This window comes from Mytilus trossulus, chromosome 14 (genome assembly GCF_036588685.1).
Source record: "Mytilus trossulus isolate FHL-02 chromosome 14, PNRI_Mtr1.1.1.hap1, whole genome shotgun sequence".
NCBI lineage: Eukaryota > Metazoa > Mollusca > Bivalvia > Mytilida > Mytilidae > Mytilus > Mytilus trossulus.
In genome coordinates this window covers 61,946,834-61,965,067 of record NC_086386.1, presented here as the reverse complement: position 1 = coordinate 61,965,067, position 18,234 = coordinate 61,946,834, and the positions used below count along the sequence as shown (strand labels likewise).

Below are 18,234 nucleotides of genomic sequence, written 5' to 3'. Positions count from 1 at the left end.
ATTGACAACAATGGAAGAGAGAAAGCAACCAAGAAAAACACTAATGTATTTGCATTGTAAAAAACGTTAACAATAATAACTTATTTATCATATATGATGTTGAATGTAAGATTGACATGAAATGTAAATGGCAATTTTAAGTATAGTACGTAATACTCATTACACACACTTAATGTCTATGTCTAGATTCGATTATTTGTCTCATGAATGAAAACAAAACAAGTTTTGAATTGGCTAACTTGTCATGGTTTGACTTTAAAACATCATACCAAAAATCAGATTTTCAAGAGCCAAATAATAATTAACTCAAAGAAAATATAAGCATGGTTAAGTAAAGGGCAACCAACAGATATGTCGCTAGCAAAAATCAAAGTACTAGAATGGAGATAAATCCAACACTTATTAAGTTATAAAATAAATTTAATTCATATTGATTAAATTTCACAAATTTGAAGTAAAAAAAAAATCATGCTTCAGTTAGAAAAATAGCGTAGTGGTATGTTTGCTTTTACTGTTATTCATGTATAATTTTTACTTTAACGTTTTTAGTCGCATTCGTTATCATGTCTTTAATGTGGAAGAAAGGTAAGTTATGATTCTGTTTGAATTAACCTACCATAGAGCTACACCAAGTCAATACTTTTTAGTTGTAAGTATTAAATGGTGAACGCTATATGGCGTCATTATTATCTCTGCGTTCTATTTCAAAATGAACGGCATTGTATCTTTTATGGTCTTAGCATTTTGTAGAGTTATTTTTGCGTTAAGGAAATCAGATGCCGTGTAAATTACAGGAAAATTGGTACCGTTAATGTTATTACAAATATTATTGTATGTTTTAACAAGTTTATGTTATAAAGTTGCAAGCTATTCTTTGAGTCTTTCATTCGGTTAGCGCATGTTATGGCCGCTGCAGTCTATTTAATCAGCCAGAACATACGGGCTTCAACGTAATTGTGAAACTGCATATTCTACAGGTGGCGCGAATCATGTGTGGATATTTAAACATTCCAAAGATCTTTTAGAGTACATACAATCTAACTCTCTTACATCTTGCAATAGTATTAAAACATTTGTCTTTTCTGCACTTTACACAAGTATTCCACATTCCAATCTAAAAGACAAATTAAAAAAGTTAGTATTGCTTTGTTTCACAAAAAAAGAATGACCAACGTAGATACGAGTATCTTGTCTTAGGGGGGGATACATCCTACTTTGTAAAGGATCACTCTGATTCAAACAAAAAATTCTCTGTAACTGACATTATCAAGATGCTTGATTTCTTGATTGACAAGATATTTGTTACGTTCGGAGAACGTTTTTTTCAAGAAACTGTCGGCATTCAAATGGGAACCACATGTGGAGCAAGATCTGCTTTCCCTTCCGGAGCACCTGAGATCACCCCTAGTTTTTGAGGGGTTCGTGTTGCTTGTTCTTTAGTTTTCTACTTTGTGTCATGTGTACTTTTGTCTGCCTCTTTGTCTCTTCCATTTTATGCCATGGCGTTGTCAGTTCTTTTTTCGATTTATGAGTTTGACTGTACTTTTCGTTTCTTTCGTCCATCTTTTAAAGTGTCTTAAGTATTTTTTATATTTATTGGAATCGCGATATTGTTATGATACAGCACAATGCATAATCATTTAAATAAAATGCGCGACTATAGGATTAAACACAACTTTTCTAGAGGTTATTGATGTGTAAACCGGGGCGATTAACTCACAAACTGAATAAGTTTGTAAGTACAAATGTAAGAGCCCCGGTTTACACATCAATAACCTCTAGAAAACATGTGTTTAATCCTTACAATTCTTTAGACAAACATTTGCAAATTTTATATAACCTTTTTTTTTGTTTAATGGCTACAACATTTACCATCAAAAGCACAATGACATATCATAACTAAGGAGTCAGCCGTCATCATGGCTTTCCCAAAATCATAAATGTTCCCTAAATGCAACAGACTCTTAAATGAAATAGCAACTTACTCAAAACTTCATTTTTATTAGATGCATTCCTAATTTGAAGTGTACAAGTAACGTAATTATCTTTCGCTTGAAAGTTTTCATTCGTATGACGCCGTATTTTGCAATGACGTAAATTCACCAAAATCACACGTATTAATAGATATGCAAATCATAAAGGACTCAAAACATGTAAAACGTAATATAACAAAACAGTTTGGTGACTGTGAAACCAACCATGCTTTATAACACCCGTTTATGTTATTATAATTATTATTTTATGGGTTTTTTAACAATTTATGTTATAAAGTTGCAAGCTATTCTTTGAGTCCTTCATTCGGTCAGCGCATGTTATGGCCGCCGCAGTCTATTTAATCAGCAATCAAAGCCGGGCTTCAACGTAATTGTGAAACTGCCTTTTTCTAGAGGTGGCGTGAATCACATGTGGATATTTAAACATTCCAAATATCTTTTAGAGTACATACAATCTAAGACTATGTCATCTTGCAATAATATTAAAACATTTGTCTTTTCCAGACTTTACACAAGTATTACTCATTCCAAACTAAAATACAAATTGAAAGAGTTGGTATTACTTGGTTTCATAAAAATAGAATGGTCAACGTAGATACAAGTATCTTGTCTTAGGGAATTACAAATTACAGATCATTATTATGTTATCCCAATAACTTCAAGTAAATTCGACCTACATAATTAATGAAAGCTGTCACTTTGCGCTTACTTACGGGGAATTTGTATTTTTTTGGTTCAATATTTGATACATGTAGCTCTGAATATAAACACTGAAGAAGAGCACCTCACATTTCCAGAGAACAACGTCAGTGAAAATACAGAGACTTCTGTAAAAGGTGAGTCAATATATCTAAGTGAAACCATGCAGTTGATTTCTAACGTTATATCCAACGTCGAATGTTAACCAAAAGAAAATAAATAATATAATCCAGACATTTATAAGTCAATATTTTAACTTAAGCAATAAACAAAAGTCCACAGGTTAAAGTACGTTCTAAAAGTCCCGAGCTTGACAACATGTGACAGTTTATTTATGACACCCAACAACTTGAAGTGTGCTAAAAAGATTAAACAAACATATTATCAGACGATAATTCCGTCTGCTGTTTGTTTGAACCTATCAATCATAAGATCTGGACTTCTAGATGTTTGCTACTAATTAGCTTAGCATGATCATGTTTTGTATGTACTTACAACTTAAAATGAAATCCACTGATTTGTCATCTGATTTTTTCCCTTTTATTTCTTAATCGGTATAATGGTTGATGTTTTTCGCATTATTTATATTTCTGAACATGACCACTATAAAAGGTGAATCAAAATAAAGAAACCCTAGCTATACAGCATATAATATAAATAAAACAGATCAAGCAATCATCGGAACATATGTTGAGAATTACAACACATGCGCTGCATACAACTTTTACCTCAAGCTATTGGTTAAAATGTTGTATACACATTAAATCACTATTATGTTCTCCCAATAACTTCAAGTAAATTCCACTTATATAATTAAAAAAGCTGCCTTTTTGTACTTACTAACCGGTAATTTGTATTTTTTTTGTTCAATATTTGATACATGTAGCCCTGAATATAAACACAGAAGAAGAGCACCTAACATTACCAGAGAACAACGTCAGCGAAAATACAGAGACTTCTGTAAAAGGTGAGTCAATATATCTAAGTGAAACTATGCAGTTGATTTGTAACGTTATTTCCAACGTCGAATGTTAAACAAACAAAAAATAATATAATCCAGACAGTTATAAGTCATCATTTTAATTAAAGCAATAAACTTAGTCCACAGGTTTAAGTACGTTATAAAATTCCCGAGCTTGACAACATGTGATAGATATAGGAAGATGTGGTGTGAGTGCCAATCAGTTTATTTATGACACCCAACAGCTTGAAGTGTGCTAAAAAGATTAAACAAACATATTATCAGACGATAATTCCGTCTGCTGTTTGTTTGAACCTATCAATCATAAGATCTGGACTTCTAGATGTTTGATACTAATTAGCTTAGCATGATCATGTTTTGTATGTACTTACAACTTAAAGTGAAATCCACTGATTTGTCATCTGCTTTTTCCCTTTTATTTCTTGATCGGTATAATTGTTGATGTTTTTCGCATTATTTATATTTCTGAACATGACCACTATAGAAGGTGAATCAATATAAAGAAACCCTAGCTATACAGCATATAATATAAATAAAACAGACCCAGCAATCATCGGAACATATGTTGAGAATTACAACACATGCACTGTATACAACTTTTACCTCAAGCTATTGCTTTAAATGTTGTATACATATTAAATCACTATTATGTATCCCAATAACTTCATGTAAAGTCCACTTATATAATTAAAAAAAGCTGCCACTTTGTACTTACTAACCGGTAATTTGTATTTTTTTTTGTTAAATATTTGATACATGTAGCCCTGAATATAAACACTGAAGAAGAGCACCTAACATTACCAGAGAACAACGTCAGCGAACATACAGACACTTATGTAAAAGGTGAGTCAATATATCGAAGTGAAACTATGCAGTTGATTTGTAATGTTATTTCCAACGTCGAATGTTAAACAAACAAAAAACAATTAATATAATCCAGACAGTTATAAGTCATCATTTTAATGTAAGCAATACACAAAGTCCACAGGTTTAAGTACGTTATAAAATTCCCGAGCTTGACAACATGTGATAGTGTATTTATGACACCCAACAGCTTGAAGTGTGCTATAAAGATTAAACAAACATATTATCAGACGATAATTCCGTCTGCTCTTTCTTTGAACCTATCAATCATAAGATCTAGACTTCTAAATGTTTGATACTAATAAGCTTAGCATGATCATGTTTTGTATGTTCTCACAACTTAAAGTGAAATCCACTGATTTGTCATCTGATTTTTTCCCTTTTTTTTTCTTAATCGGTATAATGGTTGATGTTTTTCGCATTATGTATATTTCTGAACATGACCACTATAGAAGGTGAATCAATATAAAGAAACCCTAGCTATACAGCATATAATATAAATAAAACAGATCCAGCAATCATCGGAACATATGTTGAGAATTACAACACATGCGCTGTATACAACTTTTACCTCAAGCTATTGGTTTAAATGTTGTATACACATTAAATCACTATTATGTTCTCCCAATAACTTCATGTAAATTCCACTTATATAATTAAAAAAAGCTACCACCCTGTACTTACTAACCGGTAATTTGTAATTTTTTTGTTTAATATTTTATACATGTAGCTCTGAATATAAACCCTGAAGAAGAGCACCTAACATTACAAGAGAACAACGTCAGCGAAAATACAGAGACTTCTGTAAAAGGTGAATCAATATATCTAAGTGAAACTATGCAGTTGATTTCTAACGTTATTTCCAACGTCGAATGATAACAAAAAAAAAATAATAATATACTCCAGTCAACATTTTAACTTTAGCAATAAACAAAGTCCTCGTGTTTAAGTACGTTATGAAAGGCCCGAGCTTGACAATTTATAAGTGACAGCCAATGGCTTGCAGGGGCGGATCCAGGATTTTCAGTTAGGGGGGGGGGGCGCAAATTTTATTTTAGCCGAGCGGAGCGAAGCGAAAAAATTTTGGAGTTTTTTTTTTAAGGTAAAATTATTGAAAATATTCTTCTTAAGGGGTGAAATGTAGATATCGAGCAATCGTGTGTTAAAATTAGCGAGGAATTAAGTTTCAAGCTGAAATCGCCTTAATCTACAACTGACAACAATCTGCAGATAGATGGGCGGACAGACGGACGCAAAGTGAGACGAGACAGATCACAATTGCTCACCTGACCAATATATTTTTTAAACGAAAAATTCTACCTTTACCAGCGATTTTTAATTGTCCTTTCATACTATCTGTTTTTTTACTAGTTTGATTTTCGGAGGTCGTGCCAGACTTTACTGTGTTCGCCACAAACAACTAAAATCAGAATGAGATGTATTTGCGCACTTATATTTATTTTCTTGGAATCCCAAGCAGAATTCGGCTACCAAATATTTAGGTTGCAAGTGAGAAATAAATAGACACAGAGATACAAATTTTAATAAACTAACCTTTCGCTTGAAACAGTATTTCTATCTTTCATTACGCATATTATAAAAGAATCTCACATACCGACTGTTTTCTTGACCGTGTCATGATACAGTTGTGAACATGAGTAAGGAATGCTTTGGAACTTCGATTATCAAACAAATTGATTATAAAAACCGCAAATACAACGTAACATTTGTTTTTACTTTAACTGCTAAAAACCTTTTATATTTGTCATCAAACGCAGCTCCGCGTTTGACACCTTCCTTTGAAATTAAAGATAGAACTTTACAGCTTTTTTCCTAAAGCATGTAGAGCAAGACTTTAGTTAGCTTGCTTGAATTGTTTTATATTGTACAATCATTAAGATAACACCCAATTAAATTCAAATATTATATATACAGGTTAAACTATGCCTATGTATAATGTTTAAAGATGTCAATCTTATTTTCAAAGCTTGCATAAACAATTATACAAACAAAGCAAGCAAGCCAACCAAAGTTTTGCTTTACATGCATTAGGAAATTAGCTGTAATAAAGTGTAGGTCAGTTGAATAAGTAATCACGTTGATTCTGTTAAACTGACTGTTTTATATACTTTGAATGCTAAAAAAGATTGAATGGTCTCCTCTGACACTTAAATATGTTGAAGTCAACCCATGCTTTGCAAATTTTAGGGGGGCGCACGTCCGCCACGCCCCGCCTAAATCCGCCCCTGGCTTGAACCCCCCCCCCCCCCAACCCCCCCAACCCCCACCTCACCCACTCAATCTTGACAGTGGTGTAACGCTACATAAATTCACATAAATACAGCTTGATATGATAATAAGAAAAAGAAGATGCTCGCCGCAGCTGTTAATTTGAAGTGGAAATACGATAGATATCTGGTTTGATGTTGCATGATTTAGATAAATGTTAATTTCTATAGCTAGTACCATTTGCCGAGTGATCTTCATTTCAATGTACTAATACTTAATATTGTTGTTTTAAGAGCAATTGTGTTTCTACATAAAACAATAATAAACTGTTTGCTATTTTATTACATCTTATTTGTCCTAGTCAATAGTTTTAAAGATGATGAACCAAGTCAATAGTCAAAAGATTTTTTTCACACAATTATGTGTTTCAATGGACAGCAATGACATCATTGCATTTTACAGATGCATTAATATTTACGCATAGTAACTTTCTTCTCTAGACAATCTGCAACGTTTTTTTTTATATGTCTCCGTTGACGTACTGTCACATCAAAATTTTACTTACCAGGAGCAATTAAAAAAAGAAAGATAAATAGTAAAATGAAAAATATAGCGAAAAATTCAAAAGAAATCTTTCTAAACAAATAGCAAAACTAAAACCTCAAAACACCAAACGAATGGGAAACAAACTGTCACATCCTTGACTTGGTACAGACAGTTCCTCATGGAAAAATGGTGGATTAAAACTAGCAATTTGTACTTCTCACTTTTATGAATGTCGCGTAAATTACATTATTTTGACAATAATGTGTTGCAATTTTGACAATAATGTGTTGCAATTTGACAAATAGAATCATACGTTATAGATAAAACTGGCAATAATAGGGGTACGACATCCAACATTCTGTTATTATGATCGTAATCACTATGAACACAACCAACTTTCATGATGACCGAAGCAGTACTCATGCACAGTTTGTAAATTAACATCCCAAAGTCATTATCATATCACAACAGGGAGTAAATTGATAATAAATTTACCTGTAAATGTATGTTAATAAAAGCACATGGTAATCAATCTAAATATATAGGCATTTAAGAGGGGCTGATATGTCAATTATCTGTTGATACCAGTGTCCTGACTCCAGCTGTTAATTCCTAGCCACAAGATAAATAGTGTAGTCTTATCTCATTGTTTTGCAACAATACTAATTTATATAACATGGAAGTGAACATGGTGAACAGAGAAAAAAAATCTATCAAAATGAAAAACAATTACTATGGAAAGAGTGAGAAAGTATTTTTGAAAGCCTCTGACTGCCTGTATAAATTTCTTCTCTGACTTTGGTCTTCTTCATTTAAGCAGTTTATGTATTATAACTAATTTTCTATTTGTGTGTAATTTTTAAATTTCATTAAATTCAAAAATCATGTTGGAAAGTGTATTTCCAAGAAGAGGGTGGTCTTTATCCTTTTAGGATCATGTTTTTTTATATGCACCTTTTCAATGGTTTAGCTTATTTCAGACATAGTTTATTTCTTTTTTAATTTCAAATGAAAATTATTCTTTATATTTAGAGAATAATGATTTTAAACATTGATCATATGCAGATGGTCAATCATGTCTTTCTCTTATCTTAGACTGTCTGGAAAGAGGCGGAGTTTTGTCTATATCTATTTACTTCATCTCAGATGTTGGTTAAATCTGTGACGTCAAACTCCCGCAAAATGCCAAGTTAGTGTTGAACAGTTTACATATAATATAAAATTTACACCATTGCAGCAAATTCACAAGGTGTGCGGTTCTATTGATATAGTTATGGCATCAGAACGCTTTTGGGGTGTTCCCAGTGGAATTTTTGTATTTGTTTTGACTTTATGGGGGGACATTCAGTTTTTAGGTTCTATTACAGATAAATTTTTCATGAGAATTGTAGGGAAAAAATGAATATAGAAACTTTATGGGTACCCCCTTTGACTTGACCTTGATATATATATGATTACTGGGTATTATTTTCTACAATACAGTGCCCCTGTTTTTTGATTATTTGTTTCTAAATGAATATATAGGTCTCCATAGATGTGAAATTAGGTTTGGCACCCAGCAGTTAAATCAATATATCTTCTTACTGAAGGCATATATCAACAATTTAAAACACTGTTTGGTAGATTTTATATGGTCGATTTGATATGAATGTGCCTTTTTCATTCAATTGGAAGACTATTTTTTTGGCAATTCATTCGCTATATTTTAAGATGAATCAAACCAAAAATAAATGTATTTATAGATTAAGAAAAGTTATACTTCAGCTTTAGCATTAGTTAAAGATTTTAGTAATCTTTTGAGTAGTTTTGGAGAAATTAATCTTTAAAGACTGTTGATTGAAGGCAGAAAATTCTGGCTGTAGTGCTATCTTAAGCATGTTAAGGTTGCATTTCTGTAAATATTGACAATGCAATTTCCCATAGGAACTGCTTTTACGGCTAAAACTGTACCCCTTTTACTATGATGTTTTGAAAAAAATCTTATCCTAGAATTGAAAGTTCATATGCACCAAACTTGTTTTCAAAGGTCAAAATATAGGGCTGTGCGGCATATTTTCGACGTGTATATGCCCTGAACTTCTCAGAGTTTAAACTAACACTAGTTTTCTTAACTACCCCTATCTCGAATGAAGGGTTACCACAGATTTCAATTTATATACAGTTTATATACTGGTAACATTTCCATGTTATGTCTCTGTGAGATGGAACACAGAGAGCATAACTGGGAACCGGTATGTAAACACTATTAATTTTCTCTGAATATTCAAGATCCCCCCAAAAGAGGCGTGTTTTGAGAAACAGCTGTGTTTACAAAGTGCAACCTTAAGCCATATTGAATTTACATATTTTACATCTTAAATAAAGTAAACTACATTGACATGCTTAAAAAACTTTTAAAAAAAACCTGTAAATCATATACAACCCGAAAGTAAGTGTCTTTACGGCTTTAATGGTATGCGAATAATATTTTTCGTGAGAGGTTATTATTGTATTTATCATTCACCACATACTGATAATTACACTCACTTGTTCATGCAACGAAACCATTTTTAAATTAGGGTTTTCACAAACTATTTTGGTGTAAAGATATGTTTTGTATTTACTTTGCCATTCTATCCTATATCTATTTGACATTATTTGAATCTTATAGAATGGGAAAATAAACAGTTCATACAAAAAAGAAAGGACTATCAAGAGGATGAACAAGTAAGGAAGTAGTTAATAAAAAGAGTGGATCTAAATTTGTAGTTAAAATTTCTGTCAAATATTTCGCATTATCTCAAATATTTGGAATTGTACACAATGTATGATATACAGGTGCCTACATGTATCTCAGGTAACCTAAACTATATAATGTTGAAGGAAATTATTTATGCTACAGAGTAGAACTTCTTAATTTTAATATGCATTCTTGTATCAATTTTTAAACAGTAAAATTGTCCGTATTAGTTACCGTTTATGATATTATGGAGATTATGGAAGAGAATTTTTCAGCAAATGACCAATAAAACTATTAATTGTTCAACTTCAAAATAAATATAAATCAGTTTTTATATAACGTAAGACATTCAAATCCTCTTATGCAAAGTTCGACATGGACAATAAACTGAAGTATTCTGAAGTCTGATGCACTAGAATTCTGCAAATTATTCCACAAGCTTGTACGTTTCCTTTTCTCAATTACTGCATACTTTAGACGCATTGGCATGTTGAAGTTGGCCATAATAGAATATTACAAGCGTTGACTGTAAAACATCAACACCAAAAGAAGTTGGTGACCGAACAACCTTATGAGAACTGTAAATAAATTCATTTTTTCATAATATTTTTTTTATATGTACCATGTGTACTAAGTCCAGAATATGACAGTTGTTATCCATTCGTTGGATGTGTTTGAGCGTTTGATTTTGCCATTATTTAGGGATTTTCTGTTTTGAATACTCCTCGGTGTTTAGTATTTTTGTGATTGTACGTCTTCCTACATTGATGCATTAATATATAGTGTATGATAACTGCAGGTTATATTATTACACGAAAAGAAAAGAGGTGAATACAGGAGAGGTTCTTCAAAGGTAAAGTTAAACACATTTCATTCATATGACCAAACACATTGCAAATCGAAGAAAATAAATAAAAACATAATTGCATGTTATTTATGTTGATGTTGAATTGTACATGCAATACATGCAGTACATGATACAACTGATACAACAATAAATAACGATATTTCAATCTTTGTTTGAAAGTAAAACATATCTCAGAGTAACTTTTCAGTAAAATAAGAATTTTTTTAAAACAATAATATTTAACTAAACATTAGCTTCCAAATTACATTTATATGCTAGCTATTTGGGTCTCGTTTGTCCTTCTATCAACAAACTTCATGTTGATTCTCCATTTATAACTGAGCCTATTGATTATTTGACGTAACAGTTGTGTCTAAACTATACTGTCAAGTGTGTTTCAAAAGAAGTCGGTCCCCTTTTGGCCCCAAAAGACAGCAGTTTTACAAAGTTGTTAAAATGTAAACATTTAGTTATTTATTGGAAAGTTGAATGCTTCTGCTACTTAAATATTTGCTGTTTTGACAATACAATGCACAAATATCGGGTACTAGCATCATACATTCTTGCTAAATTACTGAAATTTTCACAATTTTAGCATTTTAGCTAAATTTTTGACGGTTTCCGTTCTTAAATGAAAGTGGCCGCATTTGTGTTCATTATTAATATTGAAATGTAAGTTGTATTTGATGATAATACATAACATATATAAAGGTTGAGGATGAACACAGATGTGGCCACTTTCATTTTTTACAAAAAACAACTTAAATTGACTTTTTTTGTCATATTTGATAGGTTTGTCATATTTAAGCTTGAATCGGATTGTTTTTAATAAGTAAATCAGCTAAAATCTTTCACATTAACTAATTGAATCAACTGAAATAGACACTTAAGTGTTAAAAAAAAGTGTGTCCAAAATCCTTCGTCAGATGAACCTGAAATTTGAGGCCAAAAATCGGCCCGTACCGGACTTACTCCTTTGGTGATATTTTTCTAGTTGTTTAGATCAAAACGCACGTTTAGGTAAGAATAAATATGGTTTACAAGTGTAAACAACTTTAAATGTCCGACTCCATGGGACAATTGAAAAAAAGAATCAAAATCAGTAAAGGTTACCCTCATTTGGCTAATGATAAGAGTTCCTGAAGCAAGTTATCCATAACCTAACTGGTTTTGTATTTAATAAGAAGCAGAAAAAACATATTTTTAGATGAATATTCATCATTGATTTTTCGATTTATAGGTCATAACTTGAAAGTATATTTATTTGTTAGTAATATAACTTTTGGGATGCTTGTACTCGATTAGCTTTCGCAATCTTCCTCCTAAGGTATATGACTGGTTGCTTTGAATCGAAAACTACAAACACACTTATCCCCAGATTTGTACTGACATAAGCAACATGATGAAAGGCAAAAGTAGACTTATAAATGATAAAGAAATAAAACCGATTTTGACTCAAAAAATCATAGTCAAATCTATCTAAGATCAACTTTGGTTGAGGGAGTTGGAATTTTAGTGGCCCAATGATACAAAGGGAATTTCAACTTATAGAATTGTTAATATTTCCCATTAATATCTAAAGTACCTTTAGGTATATTTCAGGGAAAAGTGATACAGTAATACATTACGAACTGAACTCTGTATATAAAACGTGACAAATACTCCAATATGATAACATCGGATAAAGTAAGAAGACCGCGGGCAAATCAAAATAAGGAAATAAAACCATAAGAATCAATTGTTTATGAATTCAAATTGGAAAATTACTTAACTATACCATGTCTGACTATTTAAGGAACTAAAACCCATCAATGCAGTAGTCAATATTGGTTTCACTTATTCTGCAAGTGCCTTCTCTTCGCCTGATTCAAAAAACGAAGAAAGCAAACATTCCCTGATAACATGGGATTCAAAAGAACGACAACTGGAGTATACATCCACAGCAATCTTATTAAACCAAGACAGATCTGCTCACAGCATTGGATTCGAAGCAGAAGAATATTTTTATGATGAACTAAATGAAGAGGAGCGTAAAGATTGGTTCTTTTTTCCAGCCTTGATGTCGACACTATTAGAAACAGAGGTAAACGTTTTACGCATGCAACATGTGTGGGTACAAACCTATTGGAAAAAAAAATTATTTTGCTTATTATTTAAAAAAAAAAAAAACTTAACATTGACAGATACATTAAGTTGTTATATAGTTGAAACCTGTTACTTTCTATATCTGGTCGATTTTTTTGTATTTTAGAAGTTCATGTTATGATTAGACATTTACTACATCTTTAGACTATATACATGGAATGATTGCTGCTGTTTTTCTTAATCATTTGGTTAGCTGTGGTTCTTTTAGATAAGCTAGGCTAGAGGATGGGTAATAGTAATTGTGAAACAATAGCACATTCCTGTCCAAAATCAATAGTCTATAATTTAGTGCTTTTTGTATTTATCTCATAATCGTTCATGCAACATCATATCAATAATATATTCATACGAAACACACGTCTGGCGTATTCAATTATTAGCACACAGCTCCATCGCAGAAGTTATTTGCAGACGATCAATAATAACACCAAGAACGTTTGAAAGACCCAATTTGATGGGACAACATGAATACCTTTCAACTAATCAGATTTCAATATAAGAGGTCATAACAAGTCAGTGTAATAGACTGTACACAGGTGCAATAGAACGATAATGTCCAGTGCAGTAGACCATGGAACAAAAATGGCAGAAAAATAGCAAATAATATAGAAATTTTAATAACACAGTAAAAAACTCTTTATTAGGTAATACATAGAAATATTTTATTCATTTTCTATATAAAGTTCATTAATTATACAAAGGAATAAGCACTAGCCTACCTGTCTATAAAATGACATGTTCCTTTTTCGTCATGAACGAGATGGTTTTTAGTGTTATAAATACAATCATGGTAGAAACAACAATGGTTTTTTAAGACACAAACCAATTTTGGCATTCTTTGTTATGTATATGTTACGAATTTCAAGCCTGTTTTAAGCTACTACGATTATTCTTTAACTCGATATTATATACTAACTGTTCACTGTCTGTTTTGTCATCTTGTATACCGATGTTTGAAAATCAACTAACTTTTTCTGATATGTATTGCTTTTTTTAAGCTGTCGATTAAGATTGAAATGTCTTTTGTCTGGTAAGAATATTGTAATCAATCAAAAGAAGCATTTGAAAATGTTACAGCTTTGTTATTTATACATATGTGTTTTCTATAATAAACTCTAATCTAAATATAGGTAATAAATGATGGTAATGTCATAATAAAAGATAAGCAGAACAGACACAAAATGAAAGCTGTTGATGTGATCGCTGCTTTTATCTATCAAATGAAAAGCAAACTAGACACAAATCTCAATCAAGAATGTTCAGTTGAAATGTTGACGTTGGTTGTACCAGCTATTCTAAAAGACAAGGAAAAACGTTTAATTAAGAAAGCCACTGAAATAGTAAGTTTTACATCGTTACTGTTTTTCATTTCCTTTATAAAAGGAAACATAGATCAGCAACAGCACACTAAAATACTGTAAAGGCAAGTATATGACGAAATGCATTTGTGTACACACAGTTTTCTAGACGTCCCCGCATTGTCAAGATTTAAATCGACTCGAATCTTGAAAAAATGCTAATTAAATTAGACAATTTCCTCGAAAAAAACATCAGATTGTACTTGACATTCGTATGGCAACAGCAAAATATTTAACTTTATATGTTATGGGTTTCTCTTAGTTTTTTAGTTAATCTACCAACTGCGTGATTGTCATAATGCTTTCTGATCTTTAAAAAAAAAATATTGCCCATTTGTACTTAATTGCATTGTGATTATAATAATTCGATTTTATGAAAGTATGTTGTGCTTGCAGTTACCTCTTTACTGTGCGTTGGATTGAGTGGGCAGAACAGTTTATCAAAAAAGCTGTAACGTAGCAACGCTACCTCAACTAACAGCCTATGTTTGTTTGCCCTTTCTGATACTGGCTTCCTAACTTAGAGCTTAAGTGTAATTATTAAGATATTAAGTTCAGTTATAATGTGCATTCTTTACATTTAGGAACTTATCTCGTATAATTGCGACCTGATACTCACTCATTGCATGATGAGATATGTCTCGTTTCATACTGCATGGAATTAGATGCCCAAAAGGGATATATAATAGCTTTAATTGTATATGATAATGAAGCATCGTGAAGCGATATAACGACATTTACAGTGGGTATTCTTTAGGTCATCGACGAATTTCGACGGTTGACATGACATTAGTTTTGTCCATGTGAACGGACATAATAATTTGATTTCTTCAATAATATGCTTACAACTCCAAGTTTGCATCTGCAGATCTTATTTTTATTAAATTTGATAACATTCTGGTCGTACAAAAGTTTATAAATGTATGTTAAGTTTGACACTGGAACAAGAAATCTGACGTCATACTGGTATACGCAATAGACTAAATACACTATACGCAGAATTTTTAATTTAAACAACGAGAGTATGGTCATAAGAGAAATAGGTTTACAAACTCGTGATTATTATTTTAAATTAAATATCTCGAGTTGACATTACACTATATCTAATTTTCACTCGATATGAAACCTACAATGGTATCCTAAGATATATATGGAGGTTTTTTGAAACGTGAATAAGTTTACTCAAGTTTAACCCCCAATATCAAGTAATACGAACCATGTGTTTTTTATGTTCTTGTTTGTCTTTGTTAGTTATAACGTAAGTGCGTATACGTAGGGTCTCTACGGTAGATCCGGTCTGCTGTTTTATTTATTATTGATGGTAATTCGTGTTGGGATTGTTGATGGTTAATGTTTATTTGTTTTTAGGCGGGAATCGCTAGTGATTTTATTTTATTGGAAGCACCTGAAGTTGTTTTAAAATTCTACAGTTCACTTTCTCCAAATAATAAAGAAGATGTTGATTTAGTAGAAAGCTATAGCTGTATTGTTTTATATGTTGAAGGTAACTTAATTGCACCGTTAATTTAGCAACATTAGTTAGTAGTCTATATCCTACTAAAATTGACTTAGTATATGAAATTTCAAGAAGATATAAAATTGATCACAAAGAGGAAATTTTCATTCAGTGAAAATAAACATATGCAAATAGGAATATACGGTATGATTGCCTTTTTTACAACGTTTCAACAGAGTACTTAAAACAATAGTAAACATACAAATCTGCTACACTTTGTTTAGCAAGCAGTTTTCAATGTAATGTGTCGGTTTTTCTATTTTATCGTGATGCAGTTGGTTTTATTTCGACTTACAAAGTTTGTTTCTCAAATATCGACTGCCTTTATTGCAATAATGTTTCCAATTACTATTTAGGTTAAATATAGAGTACAAATTAAAAGGTTTGTGTACATGTAACCTTTGCCAATATCTTGCTACGGGACGGGGTGATAAAATAAATTGCAGAAATTCAAAGCAAATATTAACACCAATTGTAAAATGTGTAATCGGAGTTTAATCCCTACATTGTAAGGATAAGCATACATAAAGAAACTTAAAATGTCCTCTTTTACAAGGCATAAACACCATTGTATGCACCTATTCTTCCGTCAATAAATATCGTTAAATCCATCATGATAAAGCTTTTAAGCTTTCACACATTAGCTTACGTCATGATGTATTGTAGACAAACACACAAACGTGGTATTCGGCTAGATATCCAAGACTGTTTACATTTTTGTTTTGTTTTGTATGTTTCAAGCAGATTGTCGATGGCATTTTATTCGCTATAATTTTATTACCAGAATATTTGTAGTGCAAAGTACTTGTACCCAACAATCCAATCAACACAAGTACATTGTGTCAAAAAAAACTTTCAGTGATGCTAGTTGTTTCTCTTAAATTTTAAGTCACAACTGTGACGTTGAGTTAGATAAGAAAATTGAAAAACATCAATTTCTTCGAAAACATCTTGACAAGTGTTAGTAGATTCTTTGTAAAAGATATATATTGCACATATTGCATATAAGATAAAGTACCGTTTCCCTACATGTATAGTGCTTCAGAATAAACACTGTTTCATCTTAGTAAATGGTACTGTATTCATGTTATCTATGTAATGTGAAATACCGAAAAAAATTGACATGTCCTGAACAAAAACATTGCTATGATACATATTAAGATAATATGGTAAATGATATCATGATTGTCTATGTTATATTCCAAAATTAATCATACATATTCGAACTAATCTGTTATCGAATAAAAACGACTTTTTAAAGGAAATTGTTGGTGTATAACCTCGACCAATTCACTCAATAACAAATAAAAGTCCAAATGACTTTTGTTATGTGTGTGAGTGGCTTTGTCCATCTGCTACACAAATAAAGTCCTTAAAACCTTTAATCCTTATCATTCTGTCAAATTTGATATAGGGAATGTATTTATCCACACTTGTAACGTCTTTCACATATATATTCATGTAAGAAATATTCAGATTAAACATTTTCGTTTCTTTGTTGCCATAAGAGAATGTTTTTCAATAACTTAACATTGTCAATTCTTATATGCATGTCTGTCTTTCTGTTCAGATGACAACATTTCGTTTGCTTTAAAATCTTTATGTCGTTTCATAACTTCATTCATGTCAAATTTACTTTCTTTTAATTTTAGATACATCACTTACAACAACGCTAATGGAAGTTAAACGACTTACCTATAATATGAAAACTACTGTGTTTAGTCAGTATGGAGGTATTTCTGGGGATTTGTTTGGATTTTTCACTTCTTTATTTACCAGAGAGGTTACACAGCGTTTAAAAAAAGAGCATCCCTTCGAATATGTCAAACCCCTTCACGATTTTCAATTGCAATTGGAACATATTCAAGGAGATCAAAAAGTTAAAATACGAATTCCGTCGATATGGTTTAAGCTTTATAAAGAAATCAAAGACACAACAATACAAGACGCAATAAAAAAATCAACCTACTCATCTCATGTACAATTTTCACATGACAAAGTTAGGATAAGTAATGAACTATTCAAGAAGAAATTCATCAATATAACACAAAATAGATATAAATTAATAGCAAATATTATACATGTCATAGATGAATCGGTTTCAGACATCAGCGTTTTGTATCTTGTCGGAGAGCATATTGACAACATGCTTGTTAACGATTTGAGAGAAAGATATCCGAACTATACAATACATGCAATAGATCCAAAAAAAGCTATTCTTCACGGTGCACTTCAGTTTTGGAATGAAAGATTGTCGAAATGAATAAGTACACCGTCAATGTTAGACTGGAAATATTTTTTTTAAATTGTTTTAACATTTGTCAAACTTAGCAAA

At 31.5% G+C, this 18,234-nt stretch overlaps 1 protein-coding gene across 1 annotated transcript; it reads left to right on the top strand.

Moving 5' to 3' along the window:
- The first annotated feature begins 563 nt into the window (after window positions 1-563).
- Window positions 564-18,162, top strand: LOC134697962 (uncharacterized). Its single transcript, XM_063560247.1, has 11 exons — window positions 564-585; window positions 2,750-2,830; window positions 3,580-3,660; window positions 4,438-4,518; window positions 5,270-5,350; window positions 9,965-10,020; window positions 10,833-10,886; window positions 12,676-12,963; window positions 14,156-14,365; window positions 15,752-15,887; window positions 17,552-18,162. Exons 1-11 carry the CDS (start codon window positions 564-566, stop codon window positions 18,160-18,162), a joined length of 1,701 nt encoding a protein of 566 aa, XP_063416317.1.
- The last annotated feature ends 72 nt before the right edge of the window (window positions 18,163-18,234 follow it).

Coding starts and splice junctions, on each gene's coding strand:
- LOC134697962 (XM_063560247.1), top strand. CDS start 564: ATGTCTTTAATGTGGAAGAAAG. Junction 4,519..5,269: donor TACAGACACTTATGTAAAAG/GTGAGTCAATAT, acceptor TTATACATGTAG/CTCTGAATATAAACCCTGAA. Junction 12,964..14,155: donor CGACACTATTAGAAACAGAG/GTAAACGTTTTA, acceptor ATCTAAATATAG/GTAATAAATGATGGTAATGT.